Raw genomic sequence first — 20,405 nt, 5'->3', positions numbered from 1 at the left:
CATAGGGTATCAAGTCTCTTCTTGACAACCTGCTGTCCTTCCTCTGAGTGCCACCAGGTCTCCCCCTCTAGGGGACATGGTCAAATATGAGGCACCAGAGTACATGTGAAAGTCATACCCTACTCTCCACTCAACTGTGGAGAATGTCCTGTCCATTGGCTAGATCTGGGTGGGGGTTTAAAGTTTACAGCCTGTATTGTCCTTGGCTGGTGCCATAGGCTTCAAACCAACTTTTAAGCCACCTCATTTAACCTTTAAAAATCCCAGCCTCAGCTGGGCATGGTAAAACACACCTTTAATCCCATAGCTCAGGGAGACAGACGCCAAGTGGATCTCTGTGAAGCCAGCTATGTGTAAAGTTCCAGGACAGCCAAGGAGAGACCTTATCTTAAAATAATAATAATAATTAATTAGTTAGTTAGTACAGGGACATCTCTCAGTAGCTAAGAATGTTTGCTGTTCTTTCAGAGGACTCAAAATCAGTTCCTAACATACATCCTGGACAGCAAACACACACACACACACACACACACACACACACACACACACACACAAATAAATAAATAAATAAACCTTTATTAAAAATAACCTATCAAGACCTTATTTTCCACCATGTAGAACATTTCACAGCATGTAGACTCAAACTAGGGAAGGTTCTTTCTCTGCATGACAAACATTTTTTCCAAGGCAGGCAGTATTCTCCTTGATTGTCTCCAGCATTCCTTTAAAGCAGTCTAAAAATAGTCTTTGTAAGATCAACAAAACACCTTTCTCTCCATTTCTTAATCCCATCTATGCTCAGGAGCCAACTATCAAGGAATGGAAAGGGAAATCAGATGAAAGATTCATATTTCAGTAACAAACTGAAGTAATTTAGAATTTAGGAACGATTGTCTATTGGAGAGACCCACGTGTGAGCTGCAGAACCTACTGTGACAATCCCACCTGAGCAAACTATTCTGAGATTACTTCACAAACCCAACGCTGCTTCTCCACAGTAAAATGGTGATGTTACAATTATTCCTGTATTGCGTATCGGCCTACGCTGTGACCTGAGCAGGCTGACCTCCTTTACTCTAAACCACCGCTGCACTCCACCCACTCACCCGTTTCCTCCCATCTACTTGACATTCCACCAAGTGCTCTCCCCTGACAACCTTGGGAAATCTCACAAACATCTCTGTAATAAATGATGACGGTGGATTGCACTTATAAGCCATGGTGGACGGCTGGATAGGGTGTGCACTATACCAAGGTGCCTGTCCGTGGGAAAGCAGTGTGCAGCCCACCCACTAAGAACTGTGATCTGTCAGCTGGTCACTGGCTTCTCCATGTGCCCTAAGGCTTATTTGTGATTCAGTTTTACTAGGAAATAACCAAAGAGCACTCATGACAGAACAGACGTAGTATGGTCTGTGTGTGTCTTCCTCCAGTTGTTATTTCAAATTCTACATCATGCTACAAAACAAGGAACATAGACTAATTTATACATGGCCATCCTATCTACACACTATAAACTAAGTAAGAGTGGTAAGGACTGAACATGCAGGTCCCTAAGGCAGCTGTATTGCCTGCTTGGCCACCACACCCCAGTGTTTACTCTGGTGTCTAGCACACACGGCACCAAGCTCCACCATGCACAGCAGAGTGGTACTCACAAGCTGTCAGGGAAGTCATTTGCTTAGGAAAGCAGAGAACTGAAATCCTTCTCCCCAAACAAGGTTGATGCCAAGAGAACATGATTACAGGAACAGGGCATTGGATTCTTCTGCCTCATCACCCTGCATAGGATAAAAATAATCTTCACAATAAAACTCCCCTGTCCTAAGCCCATACAATCAGAATCACTTTCCAGACATAGACTTAAGTGTAATGAGAAGAACTCCTAAAAAGGTAGAATAGAGATACAGAAAAAACACTGTAAAATCCCCAGACACAGAAGCCAACACAGTTATAAGCAAATCTAACTTCTTTGAAATGCTTCCAAGGTTTTGTGTGGGTGAAATGAGACAACACACAGAAAGACCCAAGTGCCAAGATCTCTTATGAAGAGCCACAAAATCTGGGGGTGGAGAGGGAAGCTCAGTGGTTAAGAACACTGGCTGTTTCCCCAGAGGAACTGGGTTTGAATACTAGCACCCACATGGCAGCTAACAACTTCCTGTAACTCTAGTTCCAGGGGATTCTGGCTTCCAAGAGCATTGCACATACATGTAAAACCAAAATAAGAAAATTTTTAATTTTTAAAAAAATACAAAGACAAGGGCATCATAAGATAAACTGGAAGGTAGAAATGGGCCACTGCCCTGGTTTCTAAAGGTCAGAAAAAATTGTAAAAGACATGAAGTACTACATGTGTGCCCTTTATAACAGTCAGCAAGTTTGGCCGGGCATGGTGGTGTATGCCTTTAATCCCAGCACTCAGGTGGCAGAAGCAGGTGGATCGCTGTGAGTTCAAGGCCAGCCTGGTCTACAAAGAGAGTCCAAGACAGCCAAGGCTAGACAGAGAAACCATGTCTGGGGGGTGCGGGGGGAACCAGTCAGCAAATGCCAACGTCTTTTCTATGCCTCCTTTTGAGACATTAGGTGAAAGTGTCTAATCATTACATTGTCAGGCAAGTATATGACATATAAAAGGTATAATTAATACAGCCTCAAATTAAGATGAAACAACTGAGGAAGAAGGCATTAACTAAGACTACATGGATTAAGATAAACACAGAAAAGGGGAGGAGGAGGAGCAGAAGGAAGGGTGTGCACAGTAGACTACAGAATGACAATACATACGAAGGTATGCATCTTAGGACATACGTGTACATGCTGTCAAAACACCAATGAACATAAAATAAAAATAAATAAATTCTTGAAAACATAATGGTTACTAAAGTGAGCTTTATGTTGGGGTCCACTCATAACTACCCTGAACTATAGGATAAACAAACTTGATCCTTTCTTATAAAATTGAAAAGGAAGAGAGTAGCTTGGTGATGTCGCTCTTTGGGACAGAGTGGCTGACATTCATGTACAAAGCCCTGAGTTCAATCCCAGGACCACATACACCAGGCATGGTGATGGTGCACACCTGTAAGCCCACCGCTCAAGAGGCAGAAGAAAAGAAGTTCAAAGTCATCCTCATGTATGAAGAGAGTAAAATGCTGGCCTGACCCACAGGAGAACCTCACCTCAAAAAACAAACAGAAACAAACAAACAAAAGTTATCTCAGGCCGGTGAGGTGGCTCAGTAGATTAAGGCACTTGCTGCTGAGTCTAACAACCTGAGTCCGATCCTCAGAACCCACATAGTGGAAGCACAGACCCAAACTGCCTTCCGACTTCTCCAAGTGCTCCATGGCACACAGCTACTCCTACAGATACACACAAATAAATAAATAAATAAATAAATAAATAAATAAATACATGTAATTAACTAAAAAAACATTACTATATTGATCACTGCTTTACGCACCTACTTGTACATATACACATAAATGAATAAATTTAATTAGCTTTTTAAAATTACTAGCTCAGTCTCTGCTTTGTACTCAAATGCAATATCCAGCACTCAGCAAAATTACGAGACAACCAAAGGGAGAAAACCCCACAGTCCAGTGCTGATGCCACCAAAGCTACCAGGAGTTCCACCATCAGTCAGGACTTTAAGTGGTGACTCAAACTGTAAAATAGCTGACTCATAGGATGGAGTGGAATGTGGGCAGTGGTCAACATACATGAATACATGGAGAACTTCAACAGAGAGGTACATGATTGATAAGGAGGAAAGGCCAAATGATGACAAGATTGTTTGGGGCTGTTTGTTTGTTTTCAGTGTTTTGTGGTTTTTTGGTTTTTGTTTTGTTTTTGAGGGTTTGGGGTGTTTTTATTGGTGGTTTTTGGGTGCTTTTTGTTTTTGTTTTGTTTTTTAGTGCGTATGAATGTTTTGCCCAGCATACAACATATGTGTCTGGTACCCTTAGAGGCCAGAAGAGGGCATCAGATTCCCTGGCACTGGAGTGCCAGCTGTGGGCCTCTATGTAGATGCTCGGAATGGAACCCAGGAGCTCTGGAAGAGCAGCCAGTACTCCTGACCTCTGAGCCATCTCTCATGCCCTGAAACTACTTGTTAATGATGCTCACAGTTTAAACACTCCTTCTAGGCATGACATGGTAACACACACTTTTAATCCCAGTATCCGCAAGGCAGGCAGATGTCTGGGCGTCTGAAGCAAATCAGACTTACACAGGGAGCTCCAGGCCAGCCAGGACTGTAGAGAGACACTGTCTCAAAAACAAACAAACAACAACAACAAAACCCTTCTATAAGCATGTCAGAATGGTGCAGTCACCATTTCCTATTATTTCTTATTTATTCAAAGAAAACATCTGAATAAAAAAACATAATTTGCCGGGACATGGTGGCTCACACCTTTAATCCCAGTACCTTTAAAATCCAGGCAGAGGTAGATGGGTCTCTGGGTTCGAGACCAGCCTGGTCTACAGAGTGAGCTCAGGGACAACCACTGCTATACAGAAAAAACTCTGTCTCAGAAGACACAAAAACAAAACAAAATAATTAGAAGGAACATTGTGCTAACTACCTGGGATATGTTTTATAATATAGAAAACTTCAAAGGTGAAACATATATATTTAGGCAGAGACTATGTGAGACACTGTAGATGAAAGTAAATTCTGGCCAGAATTCTGTGGATAAAAAGGAAATCCAAACGCCATCACCCAGTTAGAACAGAAGAGGGGATGATGACACACATCCCCACCTGTTTCCCACACAGTAGACATGGCCAGCAAAGGCAGGGACACATATGAGAAGACAGAACACTGGCATGCCAAGTCCCATCACTCACACTGGGCCCTCTCCAGCTAAAGTAAGCTATGGGACGGTGGAGTGAAATAAAAGGCAATGGATAGTTTAGAAGAAATTAAAACTACTTCTAAAACCCAAATTAACATCCAAGGGAACAGCATATCTGTTATTCGGCCCCAGTACCCCGTATGCCTCCACATGCGCAGGAGCCAGGGAAGGTTCTTAAATCAGGAACCCTCCGCCCATAGGCCTTTTCTCTAGCATCCAGCCAGAAGTGTGTCACCAAGCTGAAGGAGGTGTGTACATGTCAAATATCTAAGGAAATTTAACAAAACTGTGTTCCTTGACATAGAGTCCAACCCCATTCATACAGCAGAGTAATCCACTATTACTATTATTGTCTGGTAAAATTAATGATAAAATAAAAGAATCTGTGATGCCCAACCTTTCTTGCATTTACAATAATTGGTATACTTCATGTATTGTGTATGCCCCATAATGCTAAAACAGTGGCACACTTGAAATACATGCTATTCAGCCAGGTCACTTTTATAGAGGCCAAGTTATCGAGCAGTTTTCTTTTCCGGTCTCTGCCTCTGTTCGCTCTCTCTCACCCGTTCCTGGAGAAGCTCCACCACCTGCTGGACACAATCATTGACGTCACAGGAATCCGTCTTCAGCACCAGCTCCGGAGCCTCCGGTTTCTCATACTCAGAATCAATCCCAGTGAAGCCTTTAAAGGGCAGAAGACAACAGGAGGAAGCAGAAGTGTAAGGGTTTATTTCATCTGTGCCCGTCTGCACTAAAGCTAAGGCTTACTGCTGCCCTGTCATGGGACCGATGTCTTTCTAGGGAGACTTCTAGTTAAACTTCATTTCTTCTTTACACAGCCAATTCTCCTTATTCAGTGTAGTTAAGTTCAATAAGGTTGTCACAAATACTAAAGACGTGAACACTGAGTCGTGTCTCCTGCCAGCCTCAAGTGTCATGTGTATTTCTGTCTGAAGGGACCTTACTGAATACACTGATTTGCTTACTGACCTCACAGCCACAGCCACAGGCACAGCCACACCTCATCTGGAATGAAACTAACAGATCTTACCTCTGAGACCCAGCACTGCATCCTTGCTCTCAGGTCCTTCCATAAACCCAGCTCAGCATCCTTGCTCTCAGGTCCCTCTGAGAGATCCAGCACAGCACCCTTGTTCTCAGGTCCCTCTGAGGGATCCAGCATAGCACCCTTGCTCTCAGGTCCCTCCGTAGACCTAGCTCAGCATCCTTGCTCTCAAGTCCCTCTGAGAGACCCAGCACACCATCCTTGCTCTCAGGTCCCTCTGAGAGATCCAGCACACCATCCTTGCTCTCAGGTCCCTCTGAGAGATCCAGCACAGCGCCCTTGCTCTCAGGTCCCTCCGAGAGACCCAGCACACCATCCTTGCTCTCAGGTCCCTCTGAGAGACCCAGCACACCATCCTTGCTCTCAGGTCCCTCCGAGAGACCCAGCACACCATCCTTGCTCTCAGGTCCCTCTGAGAGATCCAGCACAGCGCCCTTGCTCTCAGGTCCCTCCGAGAGACCCAGCACAGCATCCTTGCTCTCAGGTCCCTCTGAGAGATCCAGCACAGCACCCTTGCTCTCAGGTCCCTCTGAGGGATCCAGCACAGCACCCTTGCTCTCAGGTCCCTCTGAGGGATCCAGCACAGCACCCTTGCTCTCAGGTCCCTCTGAGGGATCCAGCACAGCACCCTTGCTCTCAGGTCCCTCCGTAGACCCAGCTCAGCATCCTTGCTCTCAGATACTACAGGACCAGGAAGATGGCTCAGTGAGTAATGGGGCTTACCACCCATCCTAACAACCCAATTTCACCCCCCAGGACCCACACAGTCCTGGGAAAGAGCTAACTCCTACAGCTGTCCCCTAGCCTACACACACATGCCCAATGATAAGGAAGTGTAATACATAAATGTTATACAGCATTTTCAACACTGGCGGTCATTTTAAACAACATCACTCAAAAAAAAGGAATAAAAATGTAAAATAACGAGTCTGCTTTCTTGCCCATCATCATTAATTACTCCAAGCAGGCAGCCAGTCTTTCTGAGTGAAAAAGGTACTAACTTAATGGATGAAAGGAAGGACAGGCGATAGCCTCATCAATGAGCTGAGCCCAAAGGCAGCAGGGTTCGGCATCAGTTTTGCTCGAAACACTAGACGTCACCAGCAAAGGCAGAATTTGCCTCCACTGCTTATTCCCAGGCCCAAATACAAAGGAAAATGGACAACACCATCCCTTCTCAATTTACTTTTCCCTTTCCTGAGCCAAAAACTGAGCACCCAAATCTAGAATCCAGAGCTCCTATAATGGTCCCAGGCTATCTATCATACGTTGTTGGAAAGGCAAGCAAGTTACGGGCATGAATCACCCCTAAAGAACGTTTACTGTATAATCTACCTTCGGTGTTCTATCAGTGCCAGTCTGCCTCGCACCCACAAATGCTGACAGAATTAACACAGCCAGTATCAAACACAACAGCGGAGGTGGGCTCTAAATTTCCCCTACAACGCCTAACGTGTAGCACACTGACACCACGAGCAGCCCATAAATCTGAGCACAGAATCAGAAATGCGTTCATTCGGATTCAAGAGTCTTAGAGAGGTTGAAGAAAGAGGCGCATCAAGCACCACGACATAAAAACAGGGCATCCTCCTTACATGGAGAGTCTTATACTGCAGGCAGTTTTCCCAATCGCCATGGGACACCCTGCACTGACGTGGGACAACAAAGAGAGCAGAAGTAATAGCGGACAACCTAATTCTAGACACCTAATTATATGAAGTGGGTTTGCAGCACAGCCGCTCAAAGTCCCAGCTGTGTCAACCAGCCCTAAGGCCTTTCTCACTCCCAATTTCTTAGACAGGAGTATCAGTCCTGGGGGCTGAAGAGACAGATCGGTGATTAAGACCATACAATGTTCTTATAGAGGGCCGGAGTTCAGTTGCCAGGCCCTATGTTATGGCTCTCAACTGCCTGGGGCTCTAGCTCTGGAGGCTCAGATGCCTCTAGCCTCCATAAGCATGTGCACTGACATGCACAGATGCACACACATAAGTTAAAATTTAATTTTTTTTTTAAAAAAAAGGGAGCATCAGACTCATACACAAAAGCATGAAATGTGTAGACAAAGAGACACTGTGAAGAAAACGTTCCTTGCCTTTTATCTCTCCTGCCCGTGCCTTCTTGTAGAGCCCTTTGACATCCCTCTGTTCGCACACGTGCAGAGGAGCGTCAACAAACACTTCAAAGAAGGGCAGGCTCGCGCCCTCGTGGATCTGCCTTGCATTGTTGCGATCCTTCAGGGGGGGAAAAAGGCATTAATAAAAAGTAAGCGGTAGAAAACTGGACATACTGACATCAACGATGAATGAAGTTCATTTATACATACAATGAGTTTGTTGAAAGATGTGTGTATGTGTATTTGCAAATATATATGTGTTTGTCGTGCTGGGGGGAAGGGGGGTAAACTTGAACTAATTCAGCCGATGGCTTCACCTCAAGAAGTTTGCTATACTTCGGGGTGTTTTGACAGCAAGTTTTACCCAAACTGGATTTACTCAGAAAAATCACAGCACATTAATTTTTTAAATTTATTTGGATTTCGGGAAAATAAAAAAAGTCAATTGTATCCTCAAAACACAGGCAATATTTAAATAATGTGCTTTGCCTAATATCACACTTTCCATAAAGTAATCAGTACTTAATAACATAAAGGCTACACACCTGTGTGTAGGGAGATATAAAGCTTGTGATGCACACTAAGCCGGCATCTGCAAACAGCTTCGCCACTTCTGCGATGCGCCGGACATTCTCTTCTCTGTCCTCGGGACTGAAGCCGAGGTTCTTATTGAGACCTTGACGGATGTTGTCACCATCCAAAGTGTAGCACGGAATGCCATGGCAAACCAGGTACTCCTCCAGAGCCATGCTCACGGTTGTCTTCCCTGCCCCAGACAATCCTAGTGGGGACAGGCCAGACAAACTCCACATGTGAAGTCAGAACCCAGTGTCTAATAGCAAGATTACTTATATCCGTGACTCCCAGCACCCGTGTCTCAGAAGCACCTTACCCGTTATTTAAGACTGGCCTTTCATCTACTCAAAGTATCTACAAGCACCTGGAATTTTTTATTTGGAAGTGGGGGACCTGGGGGTATTCTTCTCAAACACATATTGATAAATTAAATAACTCAGAAATCACTAATAAGCTCTAAAAATTATTAACTAATTTTAGTGCCATGGTTGGGTAGGTATATTCACTCAGTCACTGTTAACACTACTGAAAGCTACATGGCGAATTTTATATAATAAGGGAAAAAAAAGGAAGGCGTGAATGTGGTATTACAGTTATCCATACTCCAAGGCCATGCCTCTCATGGACCATGAAAAAAATGGGAACCAATTCATAATTAATCTGATAAGAAAATCATAATTTCCATTCACTCTTCTCTCCCATCATGGTTGCTCACTAAATGACTAGGAAAAAGGAAGAAAACATGTATATACCAGCACTTTATCACCTTGGAGACCGTAATTTCAGATCAAAGTGAAGAGAATTGTAAGGCAAGAGATGAACATGGAAGTTTAATAAGCCAGTGATCCGGAACAAAATCAAAGCAGTACAGAAGGCTAAGTGAAAAGAGAGGGGCGGGTGCACTGAGAGGATCACTAGAGGGCCAGCTGCTTTCACTCACTAGCAAACTGCCTTTCCCCCAAAAGACATCTATAACAGCATAGCCTGTTCTACCAGCTCCCCTATGGGGTGACCCACCACCGTCCCCTCAACACAAACTATCTAATGCCACCCTCTTGAGTCTGGGCTGGCTGAGGGGTCACCGGTTGCCAAAACTTACAGTGAATGACACTGTACAGCCTTCTAAGGCTACACTAAAAACGGATCTGTAACTCGTCAGTGTTCACTTGCCAGCTACAGAACACCCCAAGACCACTCTGCTTCAGAGATCACTAGCTTGTTCCAGTCAAGTGTGTCAATCGGCTGAGCCCCCAGCTGACATGGATGCCAGCCCAGCATAGACTCCAGTCACTGCAACCCAAAGGACCTTGACTACAGCCCAGTGAGATCTAGGCAAAGACTGCCCAGGTCCCTTAAACTGTGCCTTTGCAGGGCTACGTAATCAAAGAGGCTATTGTTTCACTCTGTGAGGCTTTAGGCTGTTCTGATGCACCAACAGAACAGGAGGGAAGACGTGATGGTTAGGCACCAGGTGCTGGCAGGAAAAACTGAAAGCCGAAAGGCTAAGTTTTGTGTACAAGACAGACAACCAAAATTTAACAGAGGAGTCTGTTTATACCTCCACGGATATACATCTATATTCTATGAATACAAACAGACTTAAAAGCTAAACTCTGAGTTGAAAACTGAGAGGCTGAAGCAAAAAGGCAGAAAAATCAGTATACGTAAGATGTGTAAGCTACAACAAAGCTTAATAAGACCCAACGGCTGTGCAGGGCAGGTTGGATAGCACCATCATATCCCCGTTAACTACTACGTCCACCAGGGCTCAGGCTATGACCTCAGATGAATACAGTCTTTGGCTAGAACGGGGCCCAAACTCAGTACCTGTTGTCCTTGGAGGCAGAAACTGGAGCACTGTGACTATAAACCATAGAAGGGCAATGATTTCTAGAAGACCCGATGGCAAGAAAGGAGTGAACAGATGCCCCTGTTGTTCAGACGTGTGACAGGCCTACAGGGGTGTGAGAGTGGCTGCTGTTGCCTGAAGCCACTGGTTTTGACTCTCCTTTTATATATTTTTTAAATTTATTTATTTATTTTGTACACAGTGCTCTGCCTGCATGTACACCTGCCCACCAGAAGAGGGCACCAGATCTCATTTTAGATGGTTGTGAGCCACCATGTGGTTGCTGGGAATTGAACTCAGGACCTCTGGGAAAGCAGACAGTGCTCTTAACCGCTAAGCCATCTCTCCAGCCCCAATTGATCATTTTCAATGGCTCTAGAAACTAATACACCAACCAATGTAAAAATGCTTTCCAAGTGTTTAACATTCAGGACATATCCTAGAGAAGCAACTAAACTGCAAGATAGAAATCTGTTAAATCTTAACGTTGTTTCCAACGGCTATGCAGCACTTTACACACGCTGAGAGCAGAGGGATGTCCTGGTCTGAGGATGAGCATCCTCCTGCCAGCCACTGCAGATTTGTTTCTAGGAGGTGATTTATGGACTTTGGGCAAAAAGGCTCCCTCTGTTGGCCACAATGTTTGAGAAAGAAGCCAGAATTCTAAAATGGAACTTGGACTTTGGTTTCCTAGGAATTCAAGCAACGCAGTCCCTGCATCTCATACACAGCTTGTGTTTGGCACCCCTGCCACAGAGTTCCTGCCATTACTTGTCCCTTTGGTGGCTCCTTTGTCCCCACTGGCACCTATGTACCATTTACAGTCACCCAGTGAGGTCACCTTCTAGTCTTGTGTTGCTGTTCCTTTGGTACTACAGTTTTGCTACATAGTCCAAGCCAATCCTGATCGCACTATGTAGCCCAGGCTGCCTTCAAAGTAGAGCCAGTGCCCACCTCAGCCTCCCACGAGATGGGATTCCAGGTACGCACCTCCACACCCACTCATATCTCTCTAGACCATACCTGTCAGCCAAACTGTGCATCCACGAAAGCCGCCTCTGGTCCCCACCACCTGACCTCTCTTATTCCTGCTGACATGGTGGGCTTGATAGGTGACATTAGTTGCTCTCTGCATCCCCTAGGGGAAAAAAATAAAAAGGAAGAAAATGTTTACAAGGCCAGCACGCGCTCCTTGTAAACATACAGTCAGTACTCTGACCACGATGCCGAAGACAAGGAAAGGCTAGAGCAGCTCCCTTTCATTGTCTGCAGCATCCTTCCATGGTGCTCTGCATGTTACACTTACCAGCCAGCCTAACTGTCACTGCAGCCCAATACCATGGGTTCTCTAACTACATAGTTTCATGGACAGCACTAAACCTGAGAACAGTTTATTAAATAATTTGCCCAAGATCTCATAACTAGGAGTAGAATCTAGCATCTTCCAGCATGCACTTATCTGGCTAATCATTCATTCATCCAGCAATTACCGAGTTCCACCTAGTATGTCAAGTAAATAAAATAAAAGCCTCCACCCTCACTGAGCTCAGGTTTAGCTGAAAATCAAACCAACAAGATTCTATGAGAAGATACCAGGACACGTCACATTGGAAGGAAGCAGAGTGGGAGAGGGGGTACAGGATGAGTGCGCCCTTCAGTAGAATGCTAAAGACAGCAGCTCCTGCAGGATGGCTGCAGGGCCCATCCACAACCATGGGACAGTCTGTTTTCCCAAGAGCACTAACCGAGAAGACTGTCTTCCCTGTATCGAGAGCTCTTGGCACCATCCTTTCCACACTATACTCTGCCTCTGTGGCTTATATGTGTCTGGATCACCACAACCTTAAAGCATTTCTGAACTCAAGCAGTGTGATGCTGTCTTTGGTTATCTGAGACTTTCTCAAGTCCCTTACCAGTATTCTGACTGGTTTTTCTAGTTCTGTAAAACAAAGAGGGGTTGGGGGGTGGGGGGGACTAGTAGACATTTTTAACATGAATTTTTTTAATCTTCATTAATGTTATGCATGCATGTAGTGTACTTAGTGCATAGCCACCCTCTCCTAAGATCCACTTTAACTCTGCACAACTACCAGCTCCCCATCTTCAATACATATGTGTACCGACATCTGGTTCTCAATCTCTCTCCAAGGCCCCTCCCACCACACCCCTATTCCCTGTTCACATTGTTTCTGCTTTCCCTTTGCCTGAAATCCATCACCTTCACTATTCCCTACCTCCCTTAGAATCTCTCCGTTCTCTCTTATGATCCACTTTCTAGTTTCATAAACTATAAATAAATGTAGATATATAATTACAAGTACATACAAAAAATGTGCTTACAATTTTAAATTTAGGTGCAAGAGAAAATATGCAGTTTTTATCTGAGGCTGGCTTATTTTACTTAAGATACTGATTATCAATTTCACCTATTTTCCTGCAGATTTAAGTTACATTTTTCTTTATGGCTACATAAAGTCCCATTGAATATATGGACCATACTCTAGCCTGGTTCCACTTCCTGGATGTATAAATGATGCAACTATATATACAATGCCCAACAGCTCTGCTGGTGTCTTGACTCAGGGTCTGAAACTCTATAACCAAGAGTGGTGTGTTGGCAAGTTTTATGTCAACTTGACACAACCTAGCTAGTCATTTGAGCGGGGAACCGCAAATGAAAAACTGCCTCTCCATAAGATCAAATGGTAGCCACACCTGTAGAACATTTTCTTAATTAGTAGTTGGAGAGGAAGTGAGCCCATCGTGGGTGGTACCACAGTGGGCTGGTGGTCCTGTGTTCTGTAAGAAAGCAGGCTGAGCAAGCCAGTACAAAACAACCCTCCATGGCTTCTGCATCAGGCCCTGACTCTGAGTTCCTGCCTTGTTTGAGTTTGATGATGACATGAATACCTTTTCGCCCCCAAGCTGCTTTTTGTCCTAATTAAAACAAGTAGTGCAGTAGTGCCTGACGGTAGTTATAGTTTCAGAATGCTGAGGAACCTCTGTATTGACTTCCATGGTAGTCACACATGTTAACATCCCCACTAGTGGTGAATAAGAGAACCTCTTATGCTGGGCACAGTGGTGTACGCCTTTAATCCCAGCACTCAGAGAGGCAGAGGCAGGTAGATCTCTGTGAGTTCGAGGTCAGCCTGGTCTACACAGTGAGTCTAGGGCAGCCAAGACTACACAGAGAACCCCTCTTTACACAGTCCCTGCTATCACTGTTCTCACTTGTTATTTTGGGGGTCTACTTTGGGCTTTTTCTTTTTGAGACAGAGTCTTACTATGTAAGTCCCAACTGGCATGACACTCACTATACCGACCTGGTTGGTCTTAAGTTCACAGAGACTTACCTGCCTCTGCCTCTCAAGTGCTAGGATTAAAGGTGTGCGCCAGCAGCCTGTCAGATATAGAGCTGGCAAAGATTGTTCTGTAGGCTATTTCTTTACTCCAATGATGTTTCCTTTGCTATTCAGAACTAGCTTTAATTTATACATGTACTTACTTATGTATGTGAGGGAGTGCACACACATGGCACAGTGCACATGTGGAAGTCAGAAGACAATCTGCAGGAATTGGTTCTCTTCTTCCACTGTGTGGGTTCCAGTGATGGAACACAGGTCATCAGGCTTGGCACCAAGTTCCTTTAACCACTGAGCCATTTTGGCAGCCCACAGAATCATATTAATATATCCCAGTTGGTCAATTCTAAAGATCATTTTCTATGCCACCAGAATTCAGGAAATGCTTGTTTGTACTTTATCTTGAATGATTTTTGTCTAAGTTTCCTCTTGCAGTATAAAAGTTACAGTCTGGTTTTAAGTTTTTTATATATATATATATATATATATGAATGATCTGTCTTCATATACACCTGCATGCCAGAAAAGGGCACCAGATCTCATTATGGATGGCTGAGCCACCATCTGCTTGCTGGGAATTGAACTCAGGGCCTCTAGAAGAGCAAACAGTGCTCTTAGCCCCTGAACCATCTCTCCATTCCCTAATGTTCCAGTTTTATATCAAGGTCAGTGATCCATTTTGAATTTCCTTTTGTGCGGAGTCAGAGAAGAACCTAGTTTCAGTTGTTCTCATGTGGAAGACCAGTTTTCCCAGAAATATTTATCAGAGGATATCTTTTACTCTAATGCATATTTTTCACAATTTTGTGAAAATTTGATTCTGTGCCTGGGTTTATCTCTGGGTCTCCCATTCTATTCCACTGTTCTACAGATCTGTTCTTTGTGTCAGTGAATACATTGTTACTATGGCTCTGTAATATAACATTAGATCAAGCAGATACATTGTAACTATGGCTCTGTAACATAATAAGAGATGGGGAGATACACTGTTACTATGGCTCTGTATGAGATCCAGTAGATACATTGTTACTATGGCTCTGGGTATATGAGATCCCGTAGATGCACTGCTACTATGGCTCTGCAATATAATATGAAGTCAGGTAGATTCATTGTTACAATAGCTCTAATATAATTTGAGATCGGGCAGATACATTATTACTATGAGTCTGTAAATCAATATGAAATTGGGTGCTGTGATACCTCCAGCATTATATGACTTTAGTTAGTTCAGAGTCTTCTGTGTATCCTTGTGAATATTATGATTGTCTTCTCTAGTTCTAAGATTTTGATAAGGACTGTACTAAATCATATATTGCTTTCACTAATATAGCCATTTTCACAGTACTAATTCTGTCTATGAGCAAGGAAGATATTCCACTTTCTAGTATCTTCTCCAATTTCTTTCTCAAGTTTTCTTGTTGAGGACTTTTACCACCTTAGTTAGGTTTACTCCTACAGTTGTTTTGTTTTGGGAAGCTACTGTGAATGGGGCTCTCCTTCCCCCAACTTTTCAGGGAGTTCTTTTTTCCATTTTATGAGACAGGATTTCTCTCTGTAACCCTGACTGTTCTGGAACTCACTTTGTAGATTAGGCTGACTTCAAACTCAGAGATACACCTGCCTCTGCCTACAAAGTGCTGGGATTAAAGGTGTGTATCTCCACACCTAGCTACAAGTTCATTAATGATATAAAGAAAGACTACTGGTTTTTAATGTTGATTTTGTATGCTGTTACTTTGCTGAAAATACTTATCTGCTCCCTGTTTTCTGAAGGACTGTTTAGGGTTTTTAAGGATTTTGTGGACTGGAAACAAGAATAACTTTATTTCTTTCCTATTTGTATCCTTGTTATTTATTTTTCTTGGCTTGCTGCTCTAAACTAATAAAGTTTCAAGCAAAATATTGAGTAAGGCTGGAGAGAGTAGATACCTTTATCCCATTCCAGACTTTACAGGAAATGTTCTCAGTTTGTCTCCACTACATAGAATGTTGTCTATAGGTTTATTATATACTACTGCCTTTTTAATCCTTCCAGTCCTAATTTGAGGTCTTTTATAATGAAAGGATGCTGAGCATAGTGAAAAGGCCTTTACTACACTGAATGAGAGGATCACGTGGCTTAGGGTCTTACATCTATGTGCTGATTGTACATACTGATTACGTCAGAGAGCTGCATCTCTAAAATGAGACCAGCCTGGACATAGTGTATGAACGTCTCCACATACTCTTCCATTGGGTTTCAAGAGAATGTTTCATCTGTTTATCAGACAAATTGGTCTACAATTTTCTTAATTATGTTCTTTCTGATCTTGGATTCAGGGTAACACAGGAGTCATAGAATGAGTCTGGTAGAGTTCCATCCCCTTCTGTTTTATGGATCAGTTTGTGGGACACTAGTTAGTTCTTCCTTAAAGATTCAGCAGTCACTCCATCTAGACCTAGTCTTCGGTGGGAGGGTTGTTTTTATTCTTTTTTTATTACTGCTTAAAACTCAGTGACTGTGGAGGTACTTAAGCCGTTTATATCTTGTTGATTAACCGGCAGAAATACCTATCTGGAGATGAAAGTGGGATACTGCAATTACCCACTATTAAGACCTATCTGACTCTTTATGCCCATTAGCTTTTATGAGATTGTGAGCCCCAATATTTGGTGGATATATATATTAACAAAAGCTGCTGCAGTCAGCCAGATCTGGAAAGCTTGGAATCTAGGCTGCAGAAACCTACATGGTGCTAGGGCAGGCTTAGAGGCTCCACCTACAGGTACCAACCTGGAGACTGGGGAAGCAGGAGCTTGAGGAGGCTTCTTGGACTTTACCTGCAGGAGTTCAGCGTTAGTTTAGGCTAACTCAGGTACTCACCCCCTCTTCTTGTCCCAGATAGTATCGCTCTCCAAGCAAAGCCGCCTCAGTTGGGAGAGAGTGGTGTTCATAATGTAAAATCATTTCCCTGCCTCACTGGATTTATCTTTTCTTCTTTCTGTGCTATGCCCACATGCTATGATACCTCGCCTGGCTCCCATAGCTCTTGAAGGTAATTTCGTGGGCAGCATTGTTAATCTTTTACCAGAGAACAAGCACTTGGCTCTCCTGCTATCGTGCAGATATCCACCAATAACTACATTCTTTATCTTTCTGAGACAGCATCTCATGTACATCAGGCTGTCTCCGAACTCACTGAGTAGCCAAGGATGACCTTGAACTCTTGATCCTCCTGCCTTGAACTCCCAAAAGCTGACATAGAGATATAAGCTGACAGAGAGAGATATAAGCCACCACTCCTGGACTTTTTTTTTTAATTTTTTTATTTATGTATATGTGAGTGTATCTGTGTATATATGCCCTGTGTGCGCAAGTACAGGAAGACAGCATTAAGGCCGAATGTGGTGGCACACGCCTTTAATCCCAGTACTCAGGAGGCAGAGACAGGCGGATTACTGTGAGTTCAAGGACAGCCTGGTCTACAAAGCGAGTATAGGACAGGCAAGACTACATAGAGAAATCCTGTCTCGAAAAACCAAAAAACAAGAAGAGGAGGAGGAGGAGAAGAAGAAGAAGTCGGCATTAGATCCCCTGGAACTGGAATTACAGGCAGCTGTAACCCTCCCCGCAACATTGGTGGTGGGAACCAAAACTGAGTCCTCTGGAAGAGAACTGAGCTCTCCACCCTGAGACTATTTTAAGGAATCGATTTCCATCCAGATCATCTCCTCCGTATGCTACTCCAGCTGTCCTGCTTGCGGAAGTGCCTGAAGATAAGGCTGTCTTTCCACTCTCCTTTCACAACCAGGCACAGGAAAGGCATCTCCTGTCCAAATGAATATCATGACTCATTGCCATGAGCTACGAAACTCCAGAGGTCAAAGGGACAATTTGACAATTCTGTAAGTATGCACACCACAAGAGTCACACCCTTCTCCCACTAATTTCATTAATGAATATATTTCCAATAAAATTATGCTACATATATTAGTATACTGTATCATCCTACATAACAATTACTTAGGAAAATTTCTATGGAAAACTGGACCCTTTTGTTTTGTTTTGTTTTGGAGACAGGGTTTCTCTGTGTAGCCTCGGTTGTCTTGGACTTGCTTTGTAGACCAGGCTGGCCTCAAACTCACAAAGATCTGACTGCCTCTGCCTCCCAAGTGCTGGGACTGCAGGCATGCGCCACCACGCCAGGCCTGGACCTATTTCTTAAGCACTGGCAGCTGCACATTTCAAGCCTGAAAGGTTTCTAGACACAAACACTGGCCTCTCCTGGAAAGCAGAGAGCATCTCTACCCTGAGCTCCCACCCATTGTCGCCGCCGCCACACAGAAGGGAGCTAGGTGTCTGCTGGAAAGCAGTGAGGAAGATGTTACAAAGCAAACTGCCTCTATTCGCCAAACCTGTTCAACTTGTTCATTTTGTCTGGGGAGGTTTTCAGGTCACTTTGCTCTTAAACAAGAAGAAACCCGTATCTGGTGTGTTTTGAGTTGTTTTGTTCCTATAAAATATTTCCTGCTTTTTCTTGTTAAAGTTGAGATCAACTGTATAAACATTACCCAAAAAACTACAAACTGCTTAAGTTATGGATGGAAGAAAATAGAAGATACATAGAGATTATCTCATTTAATCACTAAAAAGAATGTACCCTGGCAGGTTTTTGCCTACTACACTAAAAACTATTCTGGCAGAAAACCATGGTAGTTTGGATATAAGAAACTTTTTTGTTCACATATATTCTTCCCATTTAAAAAATAAATCTGAAGCCAGATGTGGCAGTTCACACACCTCTAATTCCAACTCTAAGAAGTGGAGGCAAGTAGTTAGAATTTTAAGGTAAGCCTCAGCTATATAGCAAGTTCAAAGCCAGCATGGGCTATAACAGACTTTATCAAAACAAGGAAACAGATAGTATATAACTATTAAAATAGATAAATCTAAATTTGCCAGTCAGTAGTGGCATACAACTTTAACCCCAGCACTTGGGAGACAGAGACAGTCAGATCTTTGTGAGTTCAAGGCTAACATGGTCTACAGAGTGAGATCCAGGACAGCCAAGGCTACACCGAGAAATCCTGTCTCAAAAAGAAGAAAGAAAGAAAGAAAGAAAGAAAGAAAGAAAGAAAGAAAGAAAGAAAAAGAAAAGAAAAAAAGAAAAGAAGCAACAAAAATAATAATAAGTTAAAATAAATCTGGAGTTGGAGATGTCCACGGTAGCCAACTAAAGATGCCCATTGTTCACCTCATCCACAGGAAAGAACCAAAATCATAAACAAATGAATGGTGTGAATTAGTCATGTAAATGACTAAGGAGGAACCCAGGAACTCAGCAAGGCAGAGGTGGGAACCTAGTAAGACAACAGACCTGGGGTGGCAGGATAGAGAACAAAGTCTAAGGTAATCGTGTCTCTGGATCAAGGGCCCTCCCTACCACAGTAGAGTCCCACAGAGCCCATCAACAAGACGCCAGCCATCCTAGCCACAGCCGTCCTAGCCATAGGACAGTACCACGGTCATCACAGGCTTGCACCCAGGCGGAAGGGCTTCCTGACATCCACAGTAAATTTCTGCTTTAGAAAAGTCTCTCACGTTGCCTGCCCACTCCACCTCCAGAGGCACTACTGCTTGCTGCCAGGCTGAAAAGGGAGCCGCTGCTGAAGTACATACTACCTTGGGTAGAGGAGTGCCTACATCTTACAGTCCCTGGTGTTCTTGGAGTTTATACAATGAAAGCATGGGTCCAGAAACCCTATTGAGCTAGGCTTCATCACTCATCATCAATATAGCAACTAAAGAAGATAATGAGTATTTATTCAATGTGGCCACAATAGGAAGAGGAACAAAAGGTTCAGTGACCCCTGAGCCCATCTTCTGGGTTATATATGACATTTGGGATTAAATAAAGGGCAGGATGTACACATAAGCAAATAGGTTCTGGTCAGAATGCGGTCCAGCCCATCACTAACCCATTACTGTCCTGGCTCCAGTCTCTCCCGCAATGTATTCTGGTATGACGTCAGAACCTGAGAGGCACTCTTCCTCTTGCTGGCACCACGCTTGTTCTTCTGATTCCCCAAAATGGGATGCTTTGGTCAATTACAACCCCTTGGGGTGCTCTGACTCAAGAGTCTAACAGGCAAAGGAAAGAGGCACAAGCGTCTCTAAAATGCCCTTGCCTCTGCTAGGAGCAAATGGATGTCCCACCAACATGCTACCAGACTCACACAGTGGGCTGCCACCTCACTAACCCAGCTGTGCACTTGTGACTCCCAGAACCCAAGCCCATGTAGTTCCCTGTATCAGAAGGGGACAGGTGGCCCACAGCATGATGTGCCACTGCTAAGACATAAAGAACCAAGGACCTTATCCCCAGGGATCTGGGGCCTGTGCAACTGGCCCACTATTGTTATCACTAGTGCTCATCGTTAATGGGCTTAAAGTCATGCCTTCTGTGGGCCATGCCCCTGGTGCCATAATTGCCATTGCTGGAGATCCCCAACGCTAAGAGTATCTAACCTGTAAGGCCTGTAGACATCGCTCCAGCACTGTTCCTGACACAGCTGCAGCCAG

General features: G+C 43.8%; 1 protein-coding gene across 1 annotated transcript in view; it reads right to left on the bottom strand.

Moving 5' to 3' along the window:
• Papss1 (3'-phosphoadenosine 5'-phosphosulfate synthase 1) overlaps window positions 1–20,405 on the bottom strand; it is a 70,415-nt gene that overhangs the window by 44,417 nt on the left and 5,593 nt on the right. The window contains exons 2-5 of the mRNA XM_051165453.1: window positions 11,502–11,616; window positions 8,599–8,834; window positions 8,033–8,171; window positions 5,435–5,553 (exon numbers count right to left, since the gene is read on the bottom strand). Coding sequence (XP_051021410.1) covers window positions 5,435–5,553; window positions 8,033–8,171; window positions 8,599–8,834; window positions 11,502–11,616 — 609 coding nt within the window. The remainder of the gene's footprint in view (window positions 1–5,434; window positions 5,554–8,032; window positions 8,172–8,598; window positions 8,835–11,501; window positions 11,617–20,405) is intronic.

This window comes from Acomys russatus, chromosome 23 (assembly GCF_903995435.1).
Source record: "Acomys russatus chromosome 23, mAcoRus1.1, whole genome shotgun sequence".
In the NCBI taxonomy this organism is placed as follows: domain Eukaryota; kingdom Metazoa; phylum Chordata; class Mammalia; order Rodentia; family Muridae; genus Acomys; species Acomys russatus.
The sequence above is the reverse complement of the archived record's forward strand: the minus strand, read 5'-3'. Positions and strand labels throughout refer to the sequence as shown.